Raw genomic sequence first — 20354 nt, forward strand, 5'->3', positions numbered from 1 at the left:
CTCTGCAGAGCAATTTCTCCTGAGCTTCATGCTCTTATGGCCACAAAGGGCCCAAAGTGAAGCCAAGGTCTCATTTAGAGTAGCTGGTTTTGGCCACATCATTCTTCCTCTGGCCACTCCCCTTTTCCCTTCTACACGAGCCGCAGAGAGTGAGTAATGCAACAGCCCATGTCAGCTCTCTGTCATGGGAGGAGTATACTAACCCTGGAGGTGATCCTCTCTGGGATGGTTCAGATGACCTGAGGGACAGATTACACTAACCGGCAGTGCAAAATGGCTGCACCATACCACAGAATCTGACCCTGAGAGAGGTCATGCCCTGAAGAATTGACATCCAAACTGAAAGGATGTCATACAAACAGAGGTGAGGAGGCATAAGAATGGGAGAAGAAAATGTTGTAGTGGATCAGTGATGGAAGGCTAGTAAAAGAAGTGTGGACAGAAGGAATCTGCTACTGTGAACCGAAGAGTACACTGCAACCATTGCCTTTCTGTCTTCCCTCTTCTTTACAGTGGAGGCCTGATTCTCCAGTTCCTTGCACTTCTGTAGTAATTTGAATTGTGCAAAGTGGGTGTAAAATGTGACCAAATCAAAATGGTAGGAGGGAAATGTAGAATCTGACCTAAGGGGCCTCTAAAGAACAAGAGCATTACTCCCTTTAAACGAAGTCACACTTGATACTCACAGTGCAATCTTCATCTACTATGAAAATGGTGCACCTCTGCACCTGCATGAAGGAGATTATAGTTGCAGCTATCTTCTTCAAAATTACTTCCAAAGATTGTTGCTCTTCAAAAATCAAGCTAGCAAGATCAAGAAGCACCTGGACAAAAAGAAACCCTTTGTGAAAATTCTAATTCTAGGAGTTAAATGATAATTATATTTATTACCCTCTTGGATTTTTTTCCCCAGTCTGATAACTTTGGTCACAGAATATCAGCATTGAAAGGGACCTCAGAAGGTCATCTAGTCCAACCCCCTGCTCAAAACAGGACCAATCCCCAGACAGATTTTTGCCTAAGATCCCTAAATGGCCCCCTCAAAGATTGAACTCACAATCCTAGGTTTAGCAGGCCAATGCTCAAACCACTGAGCTATCTCTTAAGTTTTTGCAGGGCAACAGGCTATGTGAGATGTCATCAATGGCATCCATTGTGAACACCGCCCCACCCTCTTTTGCTGCTCCAGCCGGGCGGCAGGTTGGTTTCCAGCCCCCCCCCCCATTTTGCTGCTCCAGCCGGGCGGCAGGTTGGTTTCCCGCTCCCCCTTTGCTGCTCCAGCCGGGCGGCAGGTTGGTTTCCCGCCCCCTCCCCCCCTTGCTGTTCCAGCTGCCACGCAGGTTTTTGTTTGTTTGTTTGTTTTGTTTTGTTTTTTTTGCTTGGGGCTGCAAAAAAGCTAGAGCCGGCCCTGGATACAGTATCCAACTACAGCCTGATAGATTTAGGAGATGCTGCTGGGAGAATTCTCAACCAGCCAGATGTGGCTGGATTATATCACCTGCTCCCCACTCAGGTGGCACGAAGGGTATGGAACCAGGGTCTGAGAATCTAGCCTGACACGTTTATTGATCTGTAAACTCAAGGAACAACTTTGAAATTCTACCCTGCTGGAAAGCTTTGGAACAGTTTCTGCCCATTTGCTTCTATACACCTTTTTTCATATTGTGTGTGGTAGATCTAGATACTTTCCTCAATAAATAGCAGTGGTATAAATAACTCTTTAACAAAGAGGATGGCTGTCAGATGCACAATTAGAAACACACAGAAAGATCAGCTCTGCTTCCCACTGTTGCTGCAGATACCGTAAGTGGTTGTTTGTGGGTGTAAGGGAGTCTAACAGGCTGAATGAGAATAACTTTGGCAGAAATGCTTGAGCTATACAAGCCTCACACTCTGGAACATGCACATGCAGCAATACACATTCTGACTTTATGCAGAACCCAGGATACTTATGGGGGAGGAATTTATAGGTATTTATGCACAGCCCTCCACAAGGTGCACAGAGTCCAGGAATAACTCTCTAGATGAAGTATTAAAGCAGCATGCTCCCAATTAAATTTAAGCATTAGTTTTTAAAAAATCTGAAATTTACTCAATATTCTGCTGCCAGCCCATTATGCAGGACAGCTGGTACTAGGGTTTAATAGAGAGGCACAGGAAGCCCCACAAAGAGACAAATAAATAATTAACATATGCAAGGAACATCTACCATATGGTGAAAGCCAGAAGCTGTAGATAACAAGTACTAACTACTACCTGCCCATCACAAATGCCACATCCCAGGCTGGAATAAACCTGTTGGACATACCTGGTTACGCCTGTTTTCAAGCAGTGATGTTTCATATAGCTGAGCATTGTGAAGAACGATTCCACAAAATGCCAGATAAGCAGCAAAATCCTGAAAAACAGATAATTAAATGTTTCTAACAAGGTTGTATTTTCACATCCAAAATGCCCACTTAATGTGTCTGAAGAACTAGGTTTTTATTATTTTCTCTTTCCAAGCTTTCAGCTTCAATATAAATATGTTTGTTTACATCTTTTAATAAAAGTCCATCAAATCATCCTGGCTATGGCCAGAACTCTGGCAGTACAGTTTTGTGGTCAACCTGTAAATACACAGAAAGAAGAAACAATGGTCTTTGGTATGTGCGTTATTATCTGTGCAACTTATGCAGTAACCCTCCCGTCTTGGGTGGCGGGTGAACCCCTGCTTTGGGGAGGTTAGCGCACTGACTCCACCCCTTCTGCCCAAGGCCCCGCTCCCCCACACGACAGAGCCCTGAAATGCCCCCCACACACACACACAGGAGAAGCCCTGAGGGGTCCCCCGTGACCAGAGGAGCCCCAGCCCACCCATCCCAGCCACACTGGGCCCTTCCCACCCTGGCTGAGCCAAGCCCCCAGCATCCCAGCCCCTGAAGGCCCTCTCCTGGCCGAGCTGCTGGCCCCCACCGCCGGGCCGGCCCCAGCACTGGGATGAGCCTCCAGCCCCCCACATCTGAAGGCCCTCTCCTGGCTGAGCCCAAGCCAAGCTACTGGCCCCCTGCAGTTTTTTTTGTTTTCACTTTGTGGTAGTAATTGGTACGTTGAAGGTTATTTTCGGTAATCATACATAAAATGTTTTCTTTGGTTGGTCTTGATCTCTTATTGCCAGCAGGAATCTCCCATCTTTTTTAGAAACAAATGATTGAGCTTCATGTTTTATCCTGGTAGAACTGTATTGGAATAAGAAGCAGTTTGGGGAACCAACCCAACTAAAATCTCACCATTAAAAACTGAACACACAAAATGAGCATCTAGTATAAAAGGAACTGAATATTTTTACAAGTGGAAATCAAATCTTGCTTAAGTAGCAAAGCCAAGGGCTGTTTCTCTTCAGGAAAGGGATTAATTCTGATGTCCTGCAGATGTTCATTATGCATTCCATTGGAACAGGGAAGGAGTAAATTCTTACTTTGTTATTGCCAAGGCTTAAGTCAACTTCTTCGGCCTGACTTCAGCCTTTCGTGGTGCACCACAGTTTGCATGTTAAGTCTGAGAGCATTCTTAAAGTGCCTGCAATGTGAGAGTTCACAATCTATGCACTTTCTGCACTACTGATTATGTCAGACATGACTGTAATTTATCCAGTGCTTTATTTCTTTCTACAACTAGTGTACACAGAAATTAAGTTATGTAGTAATTTTGAAAGTTGCTTGGCAAGCTTTAGTTTTAATGTTAAGCTGCTACTGAGTGTCCATTGTGACATTCCTTTGAGATAAGGTGACTTCAACTACTAGCTGTTAAGCCTACACCCCTTTATAATACATTCAATAAAGCATGGAAACACTGTGAATCCTAATAGAAGAGAGAAACCAAACTGACCCAGAAATTAAACTGATTCACACTGACATTTCTGCAATGCCTCAGAAAGAATTACAGTTTCATCAAACCATTTTTTACTTATTCAAAGATTAGTGCAGTTTGGATAACTTCAAGATTTCTAGCTGTCATAAAAGAAAACCACTGATGATACACACTCTCTCTCTCCACATCCCTTATACCTTTTCATCTTGCTCTGTGAATATCCCACCAATTCCAGATTTCTTATTGATAGCTTGAGCCACGCCAACAACCTAATGCAATGAAAATAAAGAAGAGTTAAGTAACTAAGAGGAGTTTGCCTCTGCACGGTCTGGAAAGCAATATTTACAGAAGATGACAAGCATTGATTACAGGTACTTTTACACTCAACATTTGGCTAGTTAGAGAATTGGGTCTATGGTTTTAATTTATTTATTTTTACAAATTACTGACTAGCTCTTTAGAATTGGATGTTCTCAACTAAAAAAAATTGTACTACTGGATTGAATGTTTTTACCTACTATTGTTACTGACACCTAAGATTGCTATAATAGAAAGAGTGTGGACATTTTTCCCATATTTGCCAGTTTCTTTACTTTGTGCACTTGATGACATTTTCCACACTCAGTCACTCAGATTGATTGTACGAGTCTTTCACACAAGAGAGTGGGACCATCTTTTTGTTCTGTTTGTACAGCACCTAGCACAATGGGGTCCTTGGTCCATGGCTGGGGCTCCTCTGTGTTACCGCAAGACAAATGATGATAATAAATAATAATAAAAACATTTTTAAAAATAAGAAAATGTGATCGCCACAAAAATTAGCAATAGGATTCAGAGGCAGGTGCAGTACTCAGAACTACTTTTTAACTTACCTTTGAGGCTGACTAATATTGTGTTGATGTAGCTGATTTAATTGTACTAGACCTAGGCCCCAGTTCAACAAGATACGTTCGCACCTGCATAGCTTAAGTATGTGAGTAGTTCTGGTGACTTCAGTGGGACTGCTCAGGTGCTGAAAGATAGGCACATATTGTAGTACCTTGCTGAAGCATGGCCCTAGTCCCTATGGGGCAAATCCTCTGCAGCCATGGAAGCCTTGAATACAATGGAATCTACTACTTGGGGTTGAGATGCTGGTGGTAAGTAGCCTGTGCAGGGGTCTGCACTCTGTGCTCGGTGAGGACCTCTTATAGGTCAGCACACAAAGGGTTTGTTGAGATGAGATAGAGATAGGTCTGAGGAAGAGGAGGAGAGTAGATCCATGATTACATAGAACCAAGCTATTCCCAGGGAGTAGCAACAGCTACAGGCACTTCTTCAACCACAAGCCTGTAGTAATGGCCTGGGAGTAACTCTGCTGTTTTTGTGAGGTGGAGCCCCTGTTTCCTGGGGCTGTTGCTAGAGTCCAGGATTTTGTTCTTAGAATCTGAATGTATTTTCACCAATTTGTACCCAAATAATTTGCTATCGTGGATTTTTTCTTGTTGATGATAAACAAGGATTATAAATATAATACACATGTAATATTCTTACCGGATTCACATTTATTCTTCAAACTAAGGATTTTTTTTTTAAAAGTTAGGCTTTTCCTAAAAGCATATTAAGCAGGCACCATAACAAAAGTATCTTTCCTCTGTTAACACTGTGACTATTTCACGCTATCCACATACCTCACCACCACAGTGTCTGGGCACCTCACAATTAATGGATTACATTCTCACAGCTGCCATGGGAAGTACCCCATTTTGCAGATGAGGAACTCAGGCACAGGATAGATAAGTGTCAGGCCTAAGGTCACAGAGAAAGTCTATGACTCATCTAGGAATTGAACCAGGTCGCCTGAGTCCATGTTTGATGCCCTTATTTACTAGAGCTCTGGACATAACTAATGTCCTAACTTTCAGATATTTTGATGTCTCATCAAAGGCATTAGAATGAACATCCAACTGGCCTCACATAACAAAGATCCTCTACATATTATATAATATGCATATATCATGTCACTCCCTAGATAGTAAAAACTCCTTGTTGCTTTAACCAGAAAAATACTTTCTGTTGTAATCTCTGAAATGATTACAGAAATCAACAGACCAGCTCTATTTCCTGCTAGGATGAACTCTTATAAAAGCTTGTTTAACTTCAAGTTACTTTAAATTCCTAACTGAATCTTTTTTGTATACAAAACAGTTCTGGGGGAATTTCTGATTTCAAGTTTCCTGACATAACTCTCTCTATGGTGACATTAAAACTTTACTTCTTAGAACACAGAAAATAATCCTCCAGGGAGGTCAATTAAGATCTGAATTTCTCATATTTTTGGGACCTACCGGAGAGAAGAAAATTGGCCCAAAGAGTGACCTTTTGATGCAGTGTGCTTATTTAGATAAAAGGTGCAGAATGGATCTGGAAGAGCAATGTGTTTGTTCAAAACATGGTGGAAATTTTAAGTAATTTGACAAGCCACAGCGTGCCTCCTGGGGGTGCTGAATGCTCTCACCTCCCAACAAATACCTCCCGGGGCATGTTCAGACACTCTTTGACTAACAGCATTCTGTAGGCAGCACTAAAGCTGAAGAAAATTGAATTTATTTCTAAATGCTAATGCAATTTTTATTAATTAATACAGGTTGCAAGTGAAAACTGCATGATGTATTTCTCACAGTATGGGTCAATGCAGGAATATCCCACTTGAATAAACTACCTCAAAGGAAGGGTAAAAGAAAAGGAACAGTAGTTCAGTTTTGCAGTCATCTGCCTCTATGGGATACTTGTTGGATTAGATCTATAATCTGGCACAGCTTTGCTGTGAGCCTGAGGCTGGGAAAGGTGGAAGGATGACACCCTCTGTCCGCCATCCTGAGGCCTGTGCCAGGGGAATTCTCAGAGAGAGGCTAAATTGGGCTTTTGGCTGCTTTGAACCAACAGACTAGCAGCAAAGCAGACACTGAAGTGGCCAGGATCTGATCTATTATTTCTTACCATGCCCAAGGGTTTGAGGGCCTAATTTTCCAATGTATCTGCACTTTCAGGATAACAAAATTTAATCACGGAGACCTTTTACACATGCAATTGACATATCAAGGCTCAAATTTCTGTTTGGTTTTGGGCGGGAACCCCTCTCCCCCTCCCACATACACACATACTTTTGAACAGAGGATGGGGATTCAAAAGGCAGAGGGAGGGAAAATTCAAAACTGTGCATTCAAAAATTTCTCACTTAATTCCATTTACCAACCTATAAATCACTAAATGGATTAGTACCCAAAGGAAACTCAAGATACAATCCCCACCTTAAAATTTAGCAATTCACTTTGAGTTTTAATCTTCTGGCCCAGGCCCACTGCCTACCCTGAGCCTGGATTTTGTAACGGCTCCCCCTCTGGTTTTATTTGCTTCTCTTGATTTGTTCCCCACTCTGTATGTATCCTCTGATCATATAAAGCTGTTTCTCAGCTGCTGCAGTAAGCTGCACATGAGTTGTCTAACTCTTCCTATCCACCAAAAGTCCATCTGGCCAGCAACTGGCTAAACTACTCACGCAGATGAGGGTGGAAATGAGACCACTGCTTAGTATTGACTCCAGCTCTCTACTGCAGGGTGTGATTCTGCTGCCTGGGCAGAAATGAAATTGCAGGGCTGCTCTGAAGCTTAGTCCTCAATTTGTGACCAATTTAGAGCCCGGCCTTTCATGAAGGCCATGGACATCCTTTTTAGAAACTGGGGTCTGTGATAGAAGCCAACAAAAACAAAGGATTTTAAACACAGACTTTCACAGGAGCAAATGTGAGGATAGAGAATATTTGTCCAAAGAAATTATTCACTTGAACAGTATTTATCTGTGCTCCCCTTGCAACTATTACAACTATCTGTGTGCTGACACAGAGTGCTCCATCCCACAAACTAGCTTAGCTTCTTCTTGAACCTACACTTATTATTGTGCTTATGAGCTCGTGATCTTTTGCCACATGAAAGATGGCAGTGTCATAAGTTTAACTTAGTGATTTAACAGCAGGCTCCAATAAGAAGGAAAGGGGTTCTGAAGACAAACAGTGGGGTTTCAGTGGATTTCTCCTGATTTGCCTGTAAATGAGAGGAGAATCTACTTAATGCTTCTGCCATTCCATTTTTAAAAAGTACTTTGATTCATATTATATTTATTACTATTACAAATAATATAAATATAGATCTTTCCTACATCCTTTTACCCTCCCCATATTTTACATACCACTGTAATCAATTAATCGGTCTCTTTCATAGAGCACTTATTAGACAGATAAGGTTGGAATCTGAGTTCTTAGCTTGTATAAGTTGGCATAGATCCACTGCCTTCAAGGCAGCTATGCCAATTGACACCAACCAAGAATTGTGACCTAAAAGGGCTGGCAAAAGTAAAATTTGCTCTAGTCTTTGCTATACAAGAACACTTTATAGCTGTAAATCAACATTGATACAGCTCCACCAATGAGAGCAAATTTAACAAGAGTGGAAGCAGAAGAGTAGGATAGGATCCAGGAACTTTATCACTATGTCAAATCCTATTCAGAGACACACTAAAAGCAGCTGGGTCACATTTGCCCTACCTTTCCATTGCTACTTGCAGTGGAGCTGCACTGGTGGCAAATTATGATTATGTAACTCACCAGTTTAGAAGGAGCATGAGAATCTGAAAAGTTACATAGTGAGAAGCATGGCGGTTTATTTGAAATTATGCTTTTAATTCAATTCAGAATTTTTGGCACATTTGCAGCGAGTCCTGGCCATGCTCCAGAGAAACGGCATTATTTGTGACCTTAGCAGTGTAAAGTTCAGTGAATGGTTAAAACAATGGTATTTTCCATCCTGCTTTTAGTACAGACAACATCAAAAGAACTTTGCTGTGCACGTGTCTGAAGAATTGTGTTTAACTGTTATTCATTAAAGTTATAACTGTTAAGCCAGTACTTAACTATTTTTCCATCCGCCTTTTCTCTTAATGGGAGAGAAGACAATTTAAAGTCTCTCATATGAGCCTTCCCAAAATATCAGTGTCACAAGTCAGGTCATTGTTTTGCAAGATGGGCCACTACCAGCTATAGACTCAAAAATGTCCATTTTAAATAAAGACTTTATTGTGAGGACCATGCGGTTCATTTCTCCATACAGCAAAACTCTCATTGACTTCAATGGGAACAGGAGTGTGCATATGATTTATACACAGGGTTGCCAACCCTCCAGGATTGGCCTGGACTCTCCAGGAATTAAAAGATTAATTTTTAATTAAAGATTGTCATGTGATGAAATCTCCAGGAATATATCCAACCAAAATTGGCAACCCTATTTATACACAATGAACGATGCCTCTTATCCTATGAGCATTCACACTGCTGTACTGAGGTGCAGCTTTCCTTAAGTACAGCTGCAGCCTCTGAACAGTAAGTAAATTGTCTAGCCCCCTCACATGCTCTTGCAGTAACCTACAGGCACACTGGCTGATGCTCAGGTCTTTATTCACACCACTAGCCTTCTTGTATTTTTATTAGCTTTGAACCACAGGAGCTAAGACAATTTTAATGAGCTCACACGCTCTCTGAGGCATCCGAAAGGTGAGCACTTTTATCCTGTGTAAACACCTTTCCTCTATGAAAGGAAAGCTTGTGGTGCTTAAAGAGCCACGAGGAAACAGTAAAAGGACTATGTTAGCATATACTAAAAAGACCATTTAGTCTCTTCTCATTAGCACTGCAGATTTCTCTTTTACTGAGAGAAGGATGCATACCAAGAGAACTTGTGCTCTTTTTAGATCCCTGTAAAGCCCTTCATTAATAGGTGTTTAAAAAAAGAAAAAGGAATAAAACAGTTAGAAATTCATTGCTTTTCTTATGATGATAAAAATTCGAAGTGGATGACAAACCTTAGCAATTTTTGGTTCAATTTTTGGTTCAGTGACACTATAAATGTTTAAAGGTGTTTTAGAGGTGTTTGCCATTTCTACATACAAGATAAACGGATTGTGACCTCATTGACAACAGTATAAATTCCAACAAACTGTACTGATTTCTGTGAGATTTGGCCCAGTGACAATAATGAGAAAAAAAATTCAGGTGGATAAGCTACTTAGCCAAACTATGGGAAATGTTCCTACAGGCAGGCAATTAGGAAGAGACATATAAAACTAAAGAGGAACCGTTCCAGTCTCTGGAGTAATTAGGTAATTAGGACAAATGTGCTTCATATGACAGCCCACAGGTCACAAAGACTATAGGATCTGTATATTAGAGAGATCTAAGCTTATTATAAAACCAAAACACCTCAAAAAATTTTCTTGCGAGCAAATCATAAATGAAAATAGGTCAGATCTTCAGCTGGTGTAATTTGGTTTAGTTCCATTGACTTCAAAAGGAGCTAGGCTAGTTTACACCTGAAGGAAATCTAGCCCCAATGTGATTGTTACAATGATGCTGGATATACTGCTAAAAAATCTGCTCTAGAAATTATTTTGGAAAGTTCTATACCTCATGTTATACAAGAGGCCAGACTAGATGATCACAGCGGTCCCTTCTGGTCTTGAAATCTATGAACACAAAAATGTGGGAAGCCTGCCTGAATTGCATGTATATTGGAAGAGTGGAATCCACACTGCACCTAGCATATTTAGGTTCTATAGAATTCCTCTACTGCTCTCTGTAAACCCTGAAGGATGCTGCAAACACTAACAATCCACAGACATTCAAGCACTTTTTAGCTGGTGAAGACACTGCATTGGTGTAAGAGAATCAGCAACAAGAAGAAAACATGTTTTATTAGACAATGTCTTGTTGCTTAGGCCCAATATTTGACCTTCCTTAATAAGCAGGTGATGTGTGAACTCGGTTGAAAGCTGAATAGTTTAGCAACAGAAGCCAAGTTAGCTATTTTTCATTTTCTTGTTATTCTTGTAATGTGCCCACAAAAACGTCCCGTATAGTTCTTGTATTCCCAGTAGTGAGGGTTTAGAAAGAGCGGGGATGGGGAATGACAGGCAGAAGTTGGCAGGGAAGAATTTAGGTTTGGAAGCTCTGAGACACAGGGAGGGTTAAGGACCGAAATAACAGGCAACCTACCTACATCAGGAGACCTCTAATTTATCACAGCCACTATATGGTTGCCAATAGGCTTCAATGCTGAGTGTTAATTATTCCCTTTTTCAGCCCCAGCACAGCCCTTATGCTGTGGTGGTGAGGAAGGGAAGCAGAGGATTGCATGTGCCAACCTTATGCAGCTCCTATATAAGGGGAATTATCCCCCAGGCTGTTGCAGCCCCTTCGCACATCACTAGAGAAGTGTGTAGGAGCTAGGATCAGAATCTGGCCCAGAGAGAGAGGGAGGGAAAGAGGCGGAGAGAGAGTATGTGGGGGGGAGGACCTAAGGTTCTGATCCAGCTATCAATAAAGTTGATGGAAATACTCCTATTGGATTAGAGGCTACCTGTTTTGGTAGCGTCTCTCCAGTTTATAGGAGACAACCCAACACCACAAACAAATGCAACTTCACAACTGGCAGTAATTCAGCTGGCTCCCTTGTCACCAGTCACAGAAGGGAGACCAAGAAATAAATAGGAATAACCGCCCTTTATACTCATTTCCTCCCACCAAAGCATAGCTGACAGTATGGGGAAGCTTCTATTGTTGCTAATTGTTCAATAGATGGAAGGCTTTTGGCTCCAGGAATGTCAGTTATCCCCTTTCATAAGGCCTGATTCAACTTATAAAGGGAAAAAGGGAGAGAGAGAGAAAATATTCCTTTAATTATCAGAGGCCACCACAGTCACTAACTGTTTGAAATGGATAGCTGACTTCTATACCTACCAGTGGCAGTGCACCCCCTCAGGATTTCATGGAACACAGCAGACATTTCTTCAGTGCTGATGGCTGTGTTCTGAATTTTATTTTATCTGGATGGCTTCTTGCTGCATTTTTGTACACGCCACTCTCAGGCCTAATTCTGTGAAAGCTACTTCAAAGAGAGCCAGTGCCCTTTTTCACAGTCACTTCCTTTTCACTGACTTTAAGAACATTCTTTTGCTTCCTGAGAAGATTTAATGATTCAATAAACCCAGCACCAGAAGAAAGATGATTCACTAAACCAAATAATGGTGACAGAAAGAGGAAATTCAACACTATCTGCTTTTAAAAAAAAGGGGGGCCCAACTGATATGCAATTAAACCTAAAATCACACAGATCATATTCTGCTTCCTCATCCCTGCTGAGGCTGAGCATGATTCATGGCCACAAAAGTATGCAGTCCTGCTCAGATATTTACTTACAGACTCTAGCTTTTAACTAACAACACTTTCATTTCTAATGCTCTTCACCATAATGTGCCTTAGCTAACTGTTGGAGTGCCAAGATGTACAGGTGCTCATTAGGCAACGTCAACATCAGGGCATAAGCATAATTCAACTATGTCTACATTGTGGGAGGGAGGTAAGAACCACCTTCCCAGGCTGATTGTCATTAATGCCCTTGGCTAAGCCTTATAAAAATAAAAATCAGCAAGACAGCAACAAACAATAACAACAAAAAAGCTGTTATAAAAAGCATAGCACCCCTGATTTGTAGCAAAGCACTTCCCAGTGACAGAAGACCAGGCAAAAATAAAAACAAAATTAAATAAACCAAACAACTGTAGTGATCTTTTCCAGAATGAAACATTCACCTAGCAGGAAGTTGAATCTCGCGTACTTCTGCTCAGAGCTTAGGAGTTAATTCAGCTCAAAGCTCCCATATGGGAAAATCCTATATACAGTTAATAGGGGTGAAACCAAAATAAGATTTTATAGAAGCTACTGTAGACAGTCTATAGAATTTAAGAGAGAATTCTCCTTTCAAAACCAACCAGGAATTTAACTTAGAATTCTAGCCACAAAATTCTACACAAAAAAATAATTTACTATGCAGTTCTACGGGATGTTGCTGAAAGGATGGTTTTATAATGGTCATATACAAGTCTGAAAAATTAGATGGAGAAGTGCTTAGAAGTGGAGATAACGATTTACAGCAATTTCTGTAGTCCATTTTCAGATCTATAAATCCATCCAAACCCAAATGCAATTGGAACCCACTCACTTCAAGCATAAAGGTGCCTGAGGCTAAATCAGTGACGCTCCTGTGATCTTAGGCGTCCATGAGTCATTTTAGAGGACCAAAAGGTGTACCTCAGGGATGGAAAAAATCTTCTGAGACTCAGTCTATGCAGTCAGTAGAGATCAAGGTACTGAGCTGCCACCATCCCAGGGCTCCTGCTGCTGTTCTCTCTTGCTGATAAATCATGAAATCTTAGGCTACAAGGTATTTGCTTGCCTGTCCACTACAGTTAGCTTATGATAAGCAATACTTTGCATGTATCATATATACGATGCCTTTGATCCGAAGCTGTCAAAGCACTTTACAAATATTAATAAATTAAATAACTTACAACATCCTTCTGATGTAAAGAAGTGTTATTAAACCCATTTTACAGCTGAGGATCAAAAAGGAGAAGTGACTTGGTCCAAGGTCACATATGAAATGTGCAGTTATCCCATACTCCCGTTCCTGGGACAGAACATTAAGAGTCTGATTCTGCCATCCTCTCTCATGTTGGGTAGTACCTTACTCCCACTGAACTAAACTTGCAGAGAAAGATACTGCTTAAAGGTTGCTGAGCATAGAGCTGAGCATCAGGCCTTCAGTCTAACAAAGCACTTAAACATATCCTAAACTTTAAGCACGTGAGTAGTCTTATTGGCCTCAAAGTTAAACATGTGTTTAAGTTATTTGCTGGATCACGGCTGATCTGGAACAGCACATGTACAGAGGAATACAAAGGGCTTAAATTCAGCTGGAGCTGTCCGGAGCAGAGCTCCGGTAGATATTTTCAACCCCCTGGAGTTTTTATAGCATGTTGGAGGGAGTGTGGGGGGTGCCGGAAAATAAGAATTTAAGCCCTGGGAATATAGGTGTAGGCGTCTCTCCTGCAGTGAAGAGTAGTCTTGGTGCACTAAGAATGTTGGAAGGCTGTGTTATGGCTCTCCTAACCAAAATGAATGAGCTACCTTCTCAGCAGAAGGAAGGTACTTTTAACAATCCTGCTTCCTGAAAATGCACTGTAGCACTGAACTGGTCAAGATCTACAGCTACAGTTGTGGCCAACAGACACCACAGTTTCCCCTTATAAATAAAACAAGAAATAACCATGGTAATTATATGGTAACAGCTGGCTAATACCAACTTTCTACTAGTGGTCACAATACCACTGATGATAAGAATTCAGTCAATTTTAGAGTTGTGTGTGTTCTTACATTTCATAGTCAGTGTGGCTGATTTCATAAACTAAGAGGGTATCAGGTTATAGTTATCTATTGTCATTAGAGAATTGCCAGAAGAAAAAACCCAGAAGGAACCAAATGGCATGTTTCAAATGGTTTTGCAGTTGCTGTATAGACAGTTTTAAACAGATATAGTTTGAAATCCTTTCACTCATGGCCAGTTTGTTTGTTTTTCCCTTTGTAGCGTAGAAGTGAGGTTTCTCATCTTTCTTCCCTCTTGATTTTTCTAAATAGTTATAAACATCAGATGGCATATTCTGGAATGCCAAAGCAAACTATGTGGCAATGGTGGTTGTGTAGGATGGGACAGAGGCTCCATTTAATTACCAGAGATTGTGCAGGAGTGGCTTGCAGATATCAGAACTTGCTTCAAAACCCTTTAAGTCCAACTCAAAGCTTGGCCGGCTTGCATCTGTAATTCTTCATGGGAGAAAATAGTGCTAGCTCTGTTTGTAACAAGCTCCTATATAAATCTCCCTTTGCTCTGAGCCTGAAGAGTACATACAACAGTGTTTTCCAGTCCGGGGCCTGAGAGAGCCAATAGAAACTAGGCCTATCAGCTATAATTAATAAGTAGAAAAAAAGCTTTATAAAAAAGTTTACTTTGTTATTAATATAGCTACTTCCATTCTTTGTGTGTCTATAAAGTACTGAGGTTCTTGCTCTTGCATATGGTGCTTTTTGTTGGTAAGACCACTACAGTCCTTCATTAGTCCTTCTCCATGGGATCTGCTTCTTGAAGAGCTTATTCCTCATCTTGTGTTATTTTTAAGTAGGCGCCTCAGCTCAGGCTTCACATGGAAGTTTAGACTAATCTGAGCCTACTTTTCATCTCTACTGGAAAAATCTTAATTCCCCAACTGGCCCAGAGGTTTGATATTCAACCATGATATTTCTGCAGATCAAACACTGACTTTTTGTTTTAAACATACCAATAATATAAAACAAACAACAAATATATCATACGTATTTTCCAGGGGCCAAATTTCAAGGTAGAAAAGACCTGCTTCTCTTTCTAAGTATTTATTTTCAGATGTGTCTCAGAGACATATTTTGGCTACATAGTTGGACTGTGACTAGTGACATTTTGCACTAAAGCAGTTTTCCTTAGTTGCTAGATCAGACGTGGGCAAACTATGGCCCGCGGGTCACACCTGGCCCATGGGACCCTCCTGCCTGGCCCTTGAGCTCCTGGCTGGGCAGCTAGCCCCCGGCCCCTCCCCTGCTGTCCCCCCTTCCCCGCAGCCACGCTGCCATGCTGGCAGCGCTCTGGGTGGCGCGCTCATGCAGGGCAGCGTGTTTGGCTCTGGCCGGGAGGTGCGGCTCCAGACATGCTGCTCTGAGCTGCATGGTAAGGGGGCCGGGGTAGGGAGTTGGATATAGGGCAGGGAGTCTTGGGGGGCAGTCAGGGGACGGGGGTGGTTGGATGGGGCAGACATTCGGGTGGGCAGGGGACGGGGAACAGGGGGGATTGGATAGAGGGTGTGGTCCCGGGGGGCCTGTCAGGGGGCAGGGATGTGGATAGGGGTTGGGGCAGTCAGGGGACAGGGAGCAAGGGGGTTTGGATAGGGGGTGGGGTCCAGGGGTGGTGGTTAGGGGGCAGGGGTCCCAGGAGGGGGCAGTCGGGGGACAAGGAGTGGGGGGGTTGGATGGGGGGAGTTTGAGGGGGGCAGTCAGGGGGCAGGAAGTGGGAGGGGTTGGCTAGGGGGCAGGGCTGTTTGGGGAGGCACAGTCTTCCCTACCTTGCACAGTCTTCCCTACAGTTTCGCACCCCGATGTGACCCTCAGGCCAAAAGTTTTCCCACCTCTGTGCTAAATACAATATCATTACAACGGCTTGGTCTGTTTTTTGTTTTTTAGGTTGGGGAGGCATGGAGGAACCACAGTGGTTTCTTTGTTTGGGGTGGGAGATGCTTTTAGTAGAAAAACCAGCTGAAAGCAGATGGTAATTGAGGGATTGATTCATGGAATTAAATCTCATTCCAGAAAAGTGTCAAAGCATTACAGTGAGGGTGATGAGAACCTTCTGGTAAAAGACTTTAAAATAACAAAAGAGTCCTCTATGAGAAATTCCATAGTTTAGATCTTCCAGTTTACAGCATATAGGAGTAACACTTCATTTCCCCCCCTCCTCCTTAAGCCTTTACCAATTTGTTAATCTGTCACTTTGTTTTCTATGTTCATAATAAAGAGGTGCCTGCTTTATTTCATCTAGAACCCCTGTTGTGCTTAGAGGGGAAACCCAGCTAAGGATCTGCAAATTGCCAGTTACAGGTTCATTCAGCCCAACAAGTCAGTGCTGATATATATGAGCAGAGAATACTTCTACTTAATTCTTTCTCATGTATGACCAGAGTAAGAAGTAAGCACCCATGTATTGTGGCCAGCTGAATTTTGTCATGAATTTATGATTCCAAGTTCTTAGCTTATAGCATTCTTGTGTTTTTTCCAATGCACATAAATAAAGCATGTGACCTGGACAAAACATAGACGCTTCATCTTGCATCAATCATACCTCAAGCGCCACTCTCCCAGCCAGACATCACTGCACACAACATTCTTCTTGCTCACTGATTAGCTCATGGCCAGTTGCATCTACTGCCAATTAACATGGGGAGGCATGTTGAAGTGGGAGCAATGTCTGACTGGGAGAACAGTGATCATGTTCATGACCAGTGTGAGGTAGTGGGTTGTAAATTTTAAACACTTTCCTTATGAGACCTGGAGCAGGGAAAAAACACTTTGAAACAGAAGTCAGATGTAGGAGATCCCACATTTAATCACTGGGTCAACCAGGACCATCAGACCCAAATGAATGAAATAAATCAAAGTAAAAATGAGAATTGGGGTTAAACATGAGAGATTGGTGTCTTACACAACAGGACTGGGAGAGTGGAAAGGTTAGAAAGAAGGGAAAATGGTATTTTCAAATCATTTTTTGAGCAATTTTTAACAGTATGAACTGATTAGACACGCACCATGAACTCTGCTGAAAAAGGAAGATTTAGTGGACAGCAAATCACTGTCTGAAAATTTCTGGGGCACTCCTTGGTTAGCCTATGCTGTGCCAACATCCTGAGAAGTTGAATCTTATTCCTTCCAGCTTCAAGAAGCTCTTTCAGTTACTGGCAATACATAAAAACACAATGGGCCTGATTTTCTGTTCACTTACACTAATTTTACACCAGTGTAATTGCATTGGCTTAATTGGAGTCACTCCTGAATTACTTCAGTGTGAGAAGGAAACCAGGATCACTCTACTCAGATAGCTGATGGTAAATACTCAGCATGTCATTCCTCACTTAATTTCCCATTTTCTAATTTCCTCTTGATAGTGTTTTAGCTGTTGCCACCCAATAGAGACCTACTTTGTTTATGCTTTGAAGTCCATGACAAAACTCCCTTGACTCTAGTTGTAGCAGGATCAGACCTTAAAGGAATATTGCTGTGAGAAGTGACACAGGAATGGAGGGGAGAGCTGTGCAGAGAACCAGAAAACCTGATTCTGATCGCATGCACTCCAGTGTAAATCAATTAAGGGTAATGTGAGCTGTGGGTGCTCAGATTCTCTGAATCATGCCATTTTTATGTAGGTACTTAAAATGTGGATACAGGTGCCTAACTTCAGGTACATAACTTTGAAAATGTTGCCCTGGGTCTATGAAAGGGAGCCCCTGCTCGATATCTTAAACTTGTGAGGTGTTTGGTAGACTGTTGTGGTCACCATTTTACATAGTGGTAAAAACTGAAAAGTGTCACCTAAAGATAAGATTTATATGCATTGTGAAAAGCCACAGTAGAACATTTGGGGAGTATCTTTGATTCAGAAAAGAGAGAAAAGGAAGATCATCTTTCATTCAAAATAAGATAATCACTGGTTTCTGCAGGAAAAAGTCCTTTCTCATGGCTTATAACAATGCATGGAACAATCAGTGGGACTGTAATTAGGTCTGAAGTTATTTGGGCACTACTGGCATGTATTTTACATGTTTAAAGATAGTAGCACATACATGATAAGCAGCTATAGTTTGAAAGAAGCTCATTTATTTTACCACTTGTTCCTGCATTTCTTTCACACACAAAGCTCCTATTGATTTTACTGAAGTGAACTGGGAGTTTTGGGTGCATAACAAATGCAGAATCCTTTTCTTAACTAGAAATATAAACAACATTGTTTAAAAAAACAAAAATTGTGTGTAAGCTCTTCTCAACAACTCTGGTTAACGTAAATGAAGTGGAAAAGATAAAATTTGACTCCATGGAATGATATGCAGACAGGACATTAAAAAAAAAGGTTGTTCTCTACTGTGAGATAAGTGTTTAAAGGAATTAACATAGCTATAAACGCTATTGTATAAGATGATCCAGATACCGCAGCTTACCTCTTCCCTGTGGTTCTTTATTGGCATACAAAGAATACTCTGAGTCTTGTATCCTGTGATTTGGTCAACTTCTGCATTGAATCGGGGATCCTGACAGGGGGGAAAAAGTGAAATTAAATACCCCCTCAAAGAATGTCTTGTTTAATTCCCCAGTTTATAGGCCCATAGAGGAATTATAGCATTTGTCTTAACTGTTACCCAGTGTCGCAATGTTTCCATTATGAGACAATGACTATGTAAATATGTTATTACTGAGTGAATTTCTAGCAATACTGTACAAAACAAACTGCTTATGAGGAATATAAACACTTGTGGATAAATACAAATGTCAGAAAATGCAGTAAGCTTAGGAAAAGCTGTTTGTCCAGGCTAGATATTCACACAACCATTTTTAGTATGTCTTTTGTTCTCAGAGGAAATTTCCAAAAGACAGGCAGGCATGGCTAAATTTTATTAATAGGATTAGGATTTCCATTTGGGGGTTAAAATAAATAACACCCCATCTGAGAAAAAAGTCAGAGAATGGGCTTTTATGGAATATACACCAAAAACATTGGAAATGTACTTTTTTTCCTTTTCAGTGTTGAAGGGCGTTTGCAGGAGGAGGCTGACAAGCTCCCATGCTCACTGAACAGTCAAGCCCATGAGCTTCAGAAAGCAGCTTTAATGCAAAAATAACCATTTTCTAAAAACTGACTGTTGCTCCTGGAAGAATAATTCATAATTGTAACAGATTAATTACCCATTCCTGCCCTGAGGGGTTTAAAAAGCAGCCTGGGAGGGCTTAAAAGCTGCAGCTCTAAACCCTGGCTGATTGGGGGAAGTGGCTGCAGCTGGGGCCATGCCCCAAACTGAGCAACAGGGCCTTATAAGAAGGCCAGGGAAGCCAAAAGCAAACACTTACTCTCTGCCTTTAGAGGGAGAAGGGTCTGGCTGCTAGGGAGCGTACCTGGGTACTGAAGGTGGAGCAGAGCTGGGGGAAGGCAAGAGGGGCTGGGGAGCTCTGGCCTGGAAACCCTGTAGGACTAGGATAAGGCCAACTGGGTACTGGGGTTGCAAAGGGGCAGCCCACAGGTAGGCAGAGGCATCAGGTCCAAACCCCTTTGCCTATGATGAGTGGCTGATACTGCAGTCTGCCCCCAGTGAATGGGGGCTAGATGGAGACTGGGCAGTAGCCAAAACTGAGGCAAAGTGGGGGTAGTGGGTTGGGGTTCCCCAAGGAGGGGAGCCCCAGATTGGTGGGGTACTGCCAGGGGGCAGCATCTCAGTTAAAAGGGGCACTGGGGTCCAGGGAGGGACATGGGGGCCAGAGGACAGGATGATCACTGGCCTGCAAAGGGTGCTCCTGGCTGGAAAAAGAGCTAATTCCCAGGAGTCACCAGCAGGAGACGCTGCAGGGGTGAGTCCTCTTGTCTACAGTAATGTACCTAAAAATAGTCATTGACAATCGGAATAAATTCTCACCACCAATTTGAGTCATTCAGTGCAATCAGCCCAATAGGGAGCTGGCAGACTTTAAGCATTATGGCATTTGTAGGAATACATACTAAAATAGGAACTGAAAGGAAAGAGCTTTTGGTTCTGGGCTCCTCTGCCACCACAACTTTGGGGTAAGCTAGTACTTGTATAGGAAGAATGGTCTTGAGTGTGAGGCATAGGGCAGGTGGCCAGAAGAAAAAGCAACACCCCATATAAAGTCTCATTTGTATTGTGTATGTATAAAATCCCTATTATTACTGCAAAAAGATGGAAACACTGAAAATGACTCCACTGGCAATATAACATTTTTGCTATAACT

The 20354-nt window shown here is 41.9% G+C and overlaps 1 protein-coding gene and 1 long non-coding RNA gene across 9 annotated transcripts in view; one reads left to right on the plus strand and one right to left on the minus strand.

The window, feature by feature from the left end:
* LOC123370970 overlaps positions 1 to 20354 on the plus strand; it is a 114779-nt gene that overhangs the window by 87865 nt on the left and 6560 nt on the right. The gene's annotated exons all lie outside the window — the stretch shown is intronic.
* The window catches only part of PDE5A (phosphodiesterase 5A), a 93503-nt gene that overhangs the window by 55581 nt on the left and 17568 nt on the right, over positions 1 to 20354 (minus strand). For all 7 annotated transcript variants that reach the window (XM_045017953.1, XM_045017952.1, XM_045017954.1 and 4 more), the window contains exons 3-6: positions 18557 to 18646; positions 4047 to 4118; positions 2309 to 2398; positions 687 to 824 (exon numbers count right to left, since the gene is read on the minus strand). In XM_045017953.1, the coding sequence (XP_044873888.1) occupies positions 687 to 824; positions 2309 to 2398; positions 4047 to 4118; positions 18557 to 18646 (390 nt within the window). The remainder of the gene's footprint in view (positions 1 to 686; positions 825 to 2308; positions 2399 to 4046; positions 4119 to 18556; positions 18647 to 20354) is intronic.

The sequence above is a fragment of the Mauremys mutica genome, chromosome 5, assembly GCF_020497125.1.
Source record: "Mauremys mutica isolate MM-2020 ecotype Southern chromosome 5, ASM2049712v1, whole genome shotgun sequence".
Taxonomy (NCBI): domain Eukaryota; kingdom Metazoa; phylum Chordata; order Testudines; family Geoemydidae; genus Mauremys; species Mauremys mutica.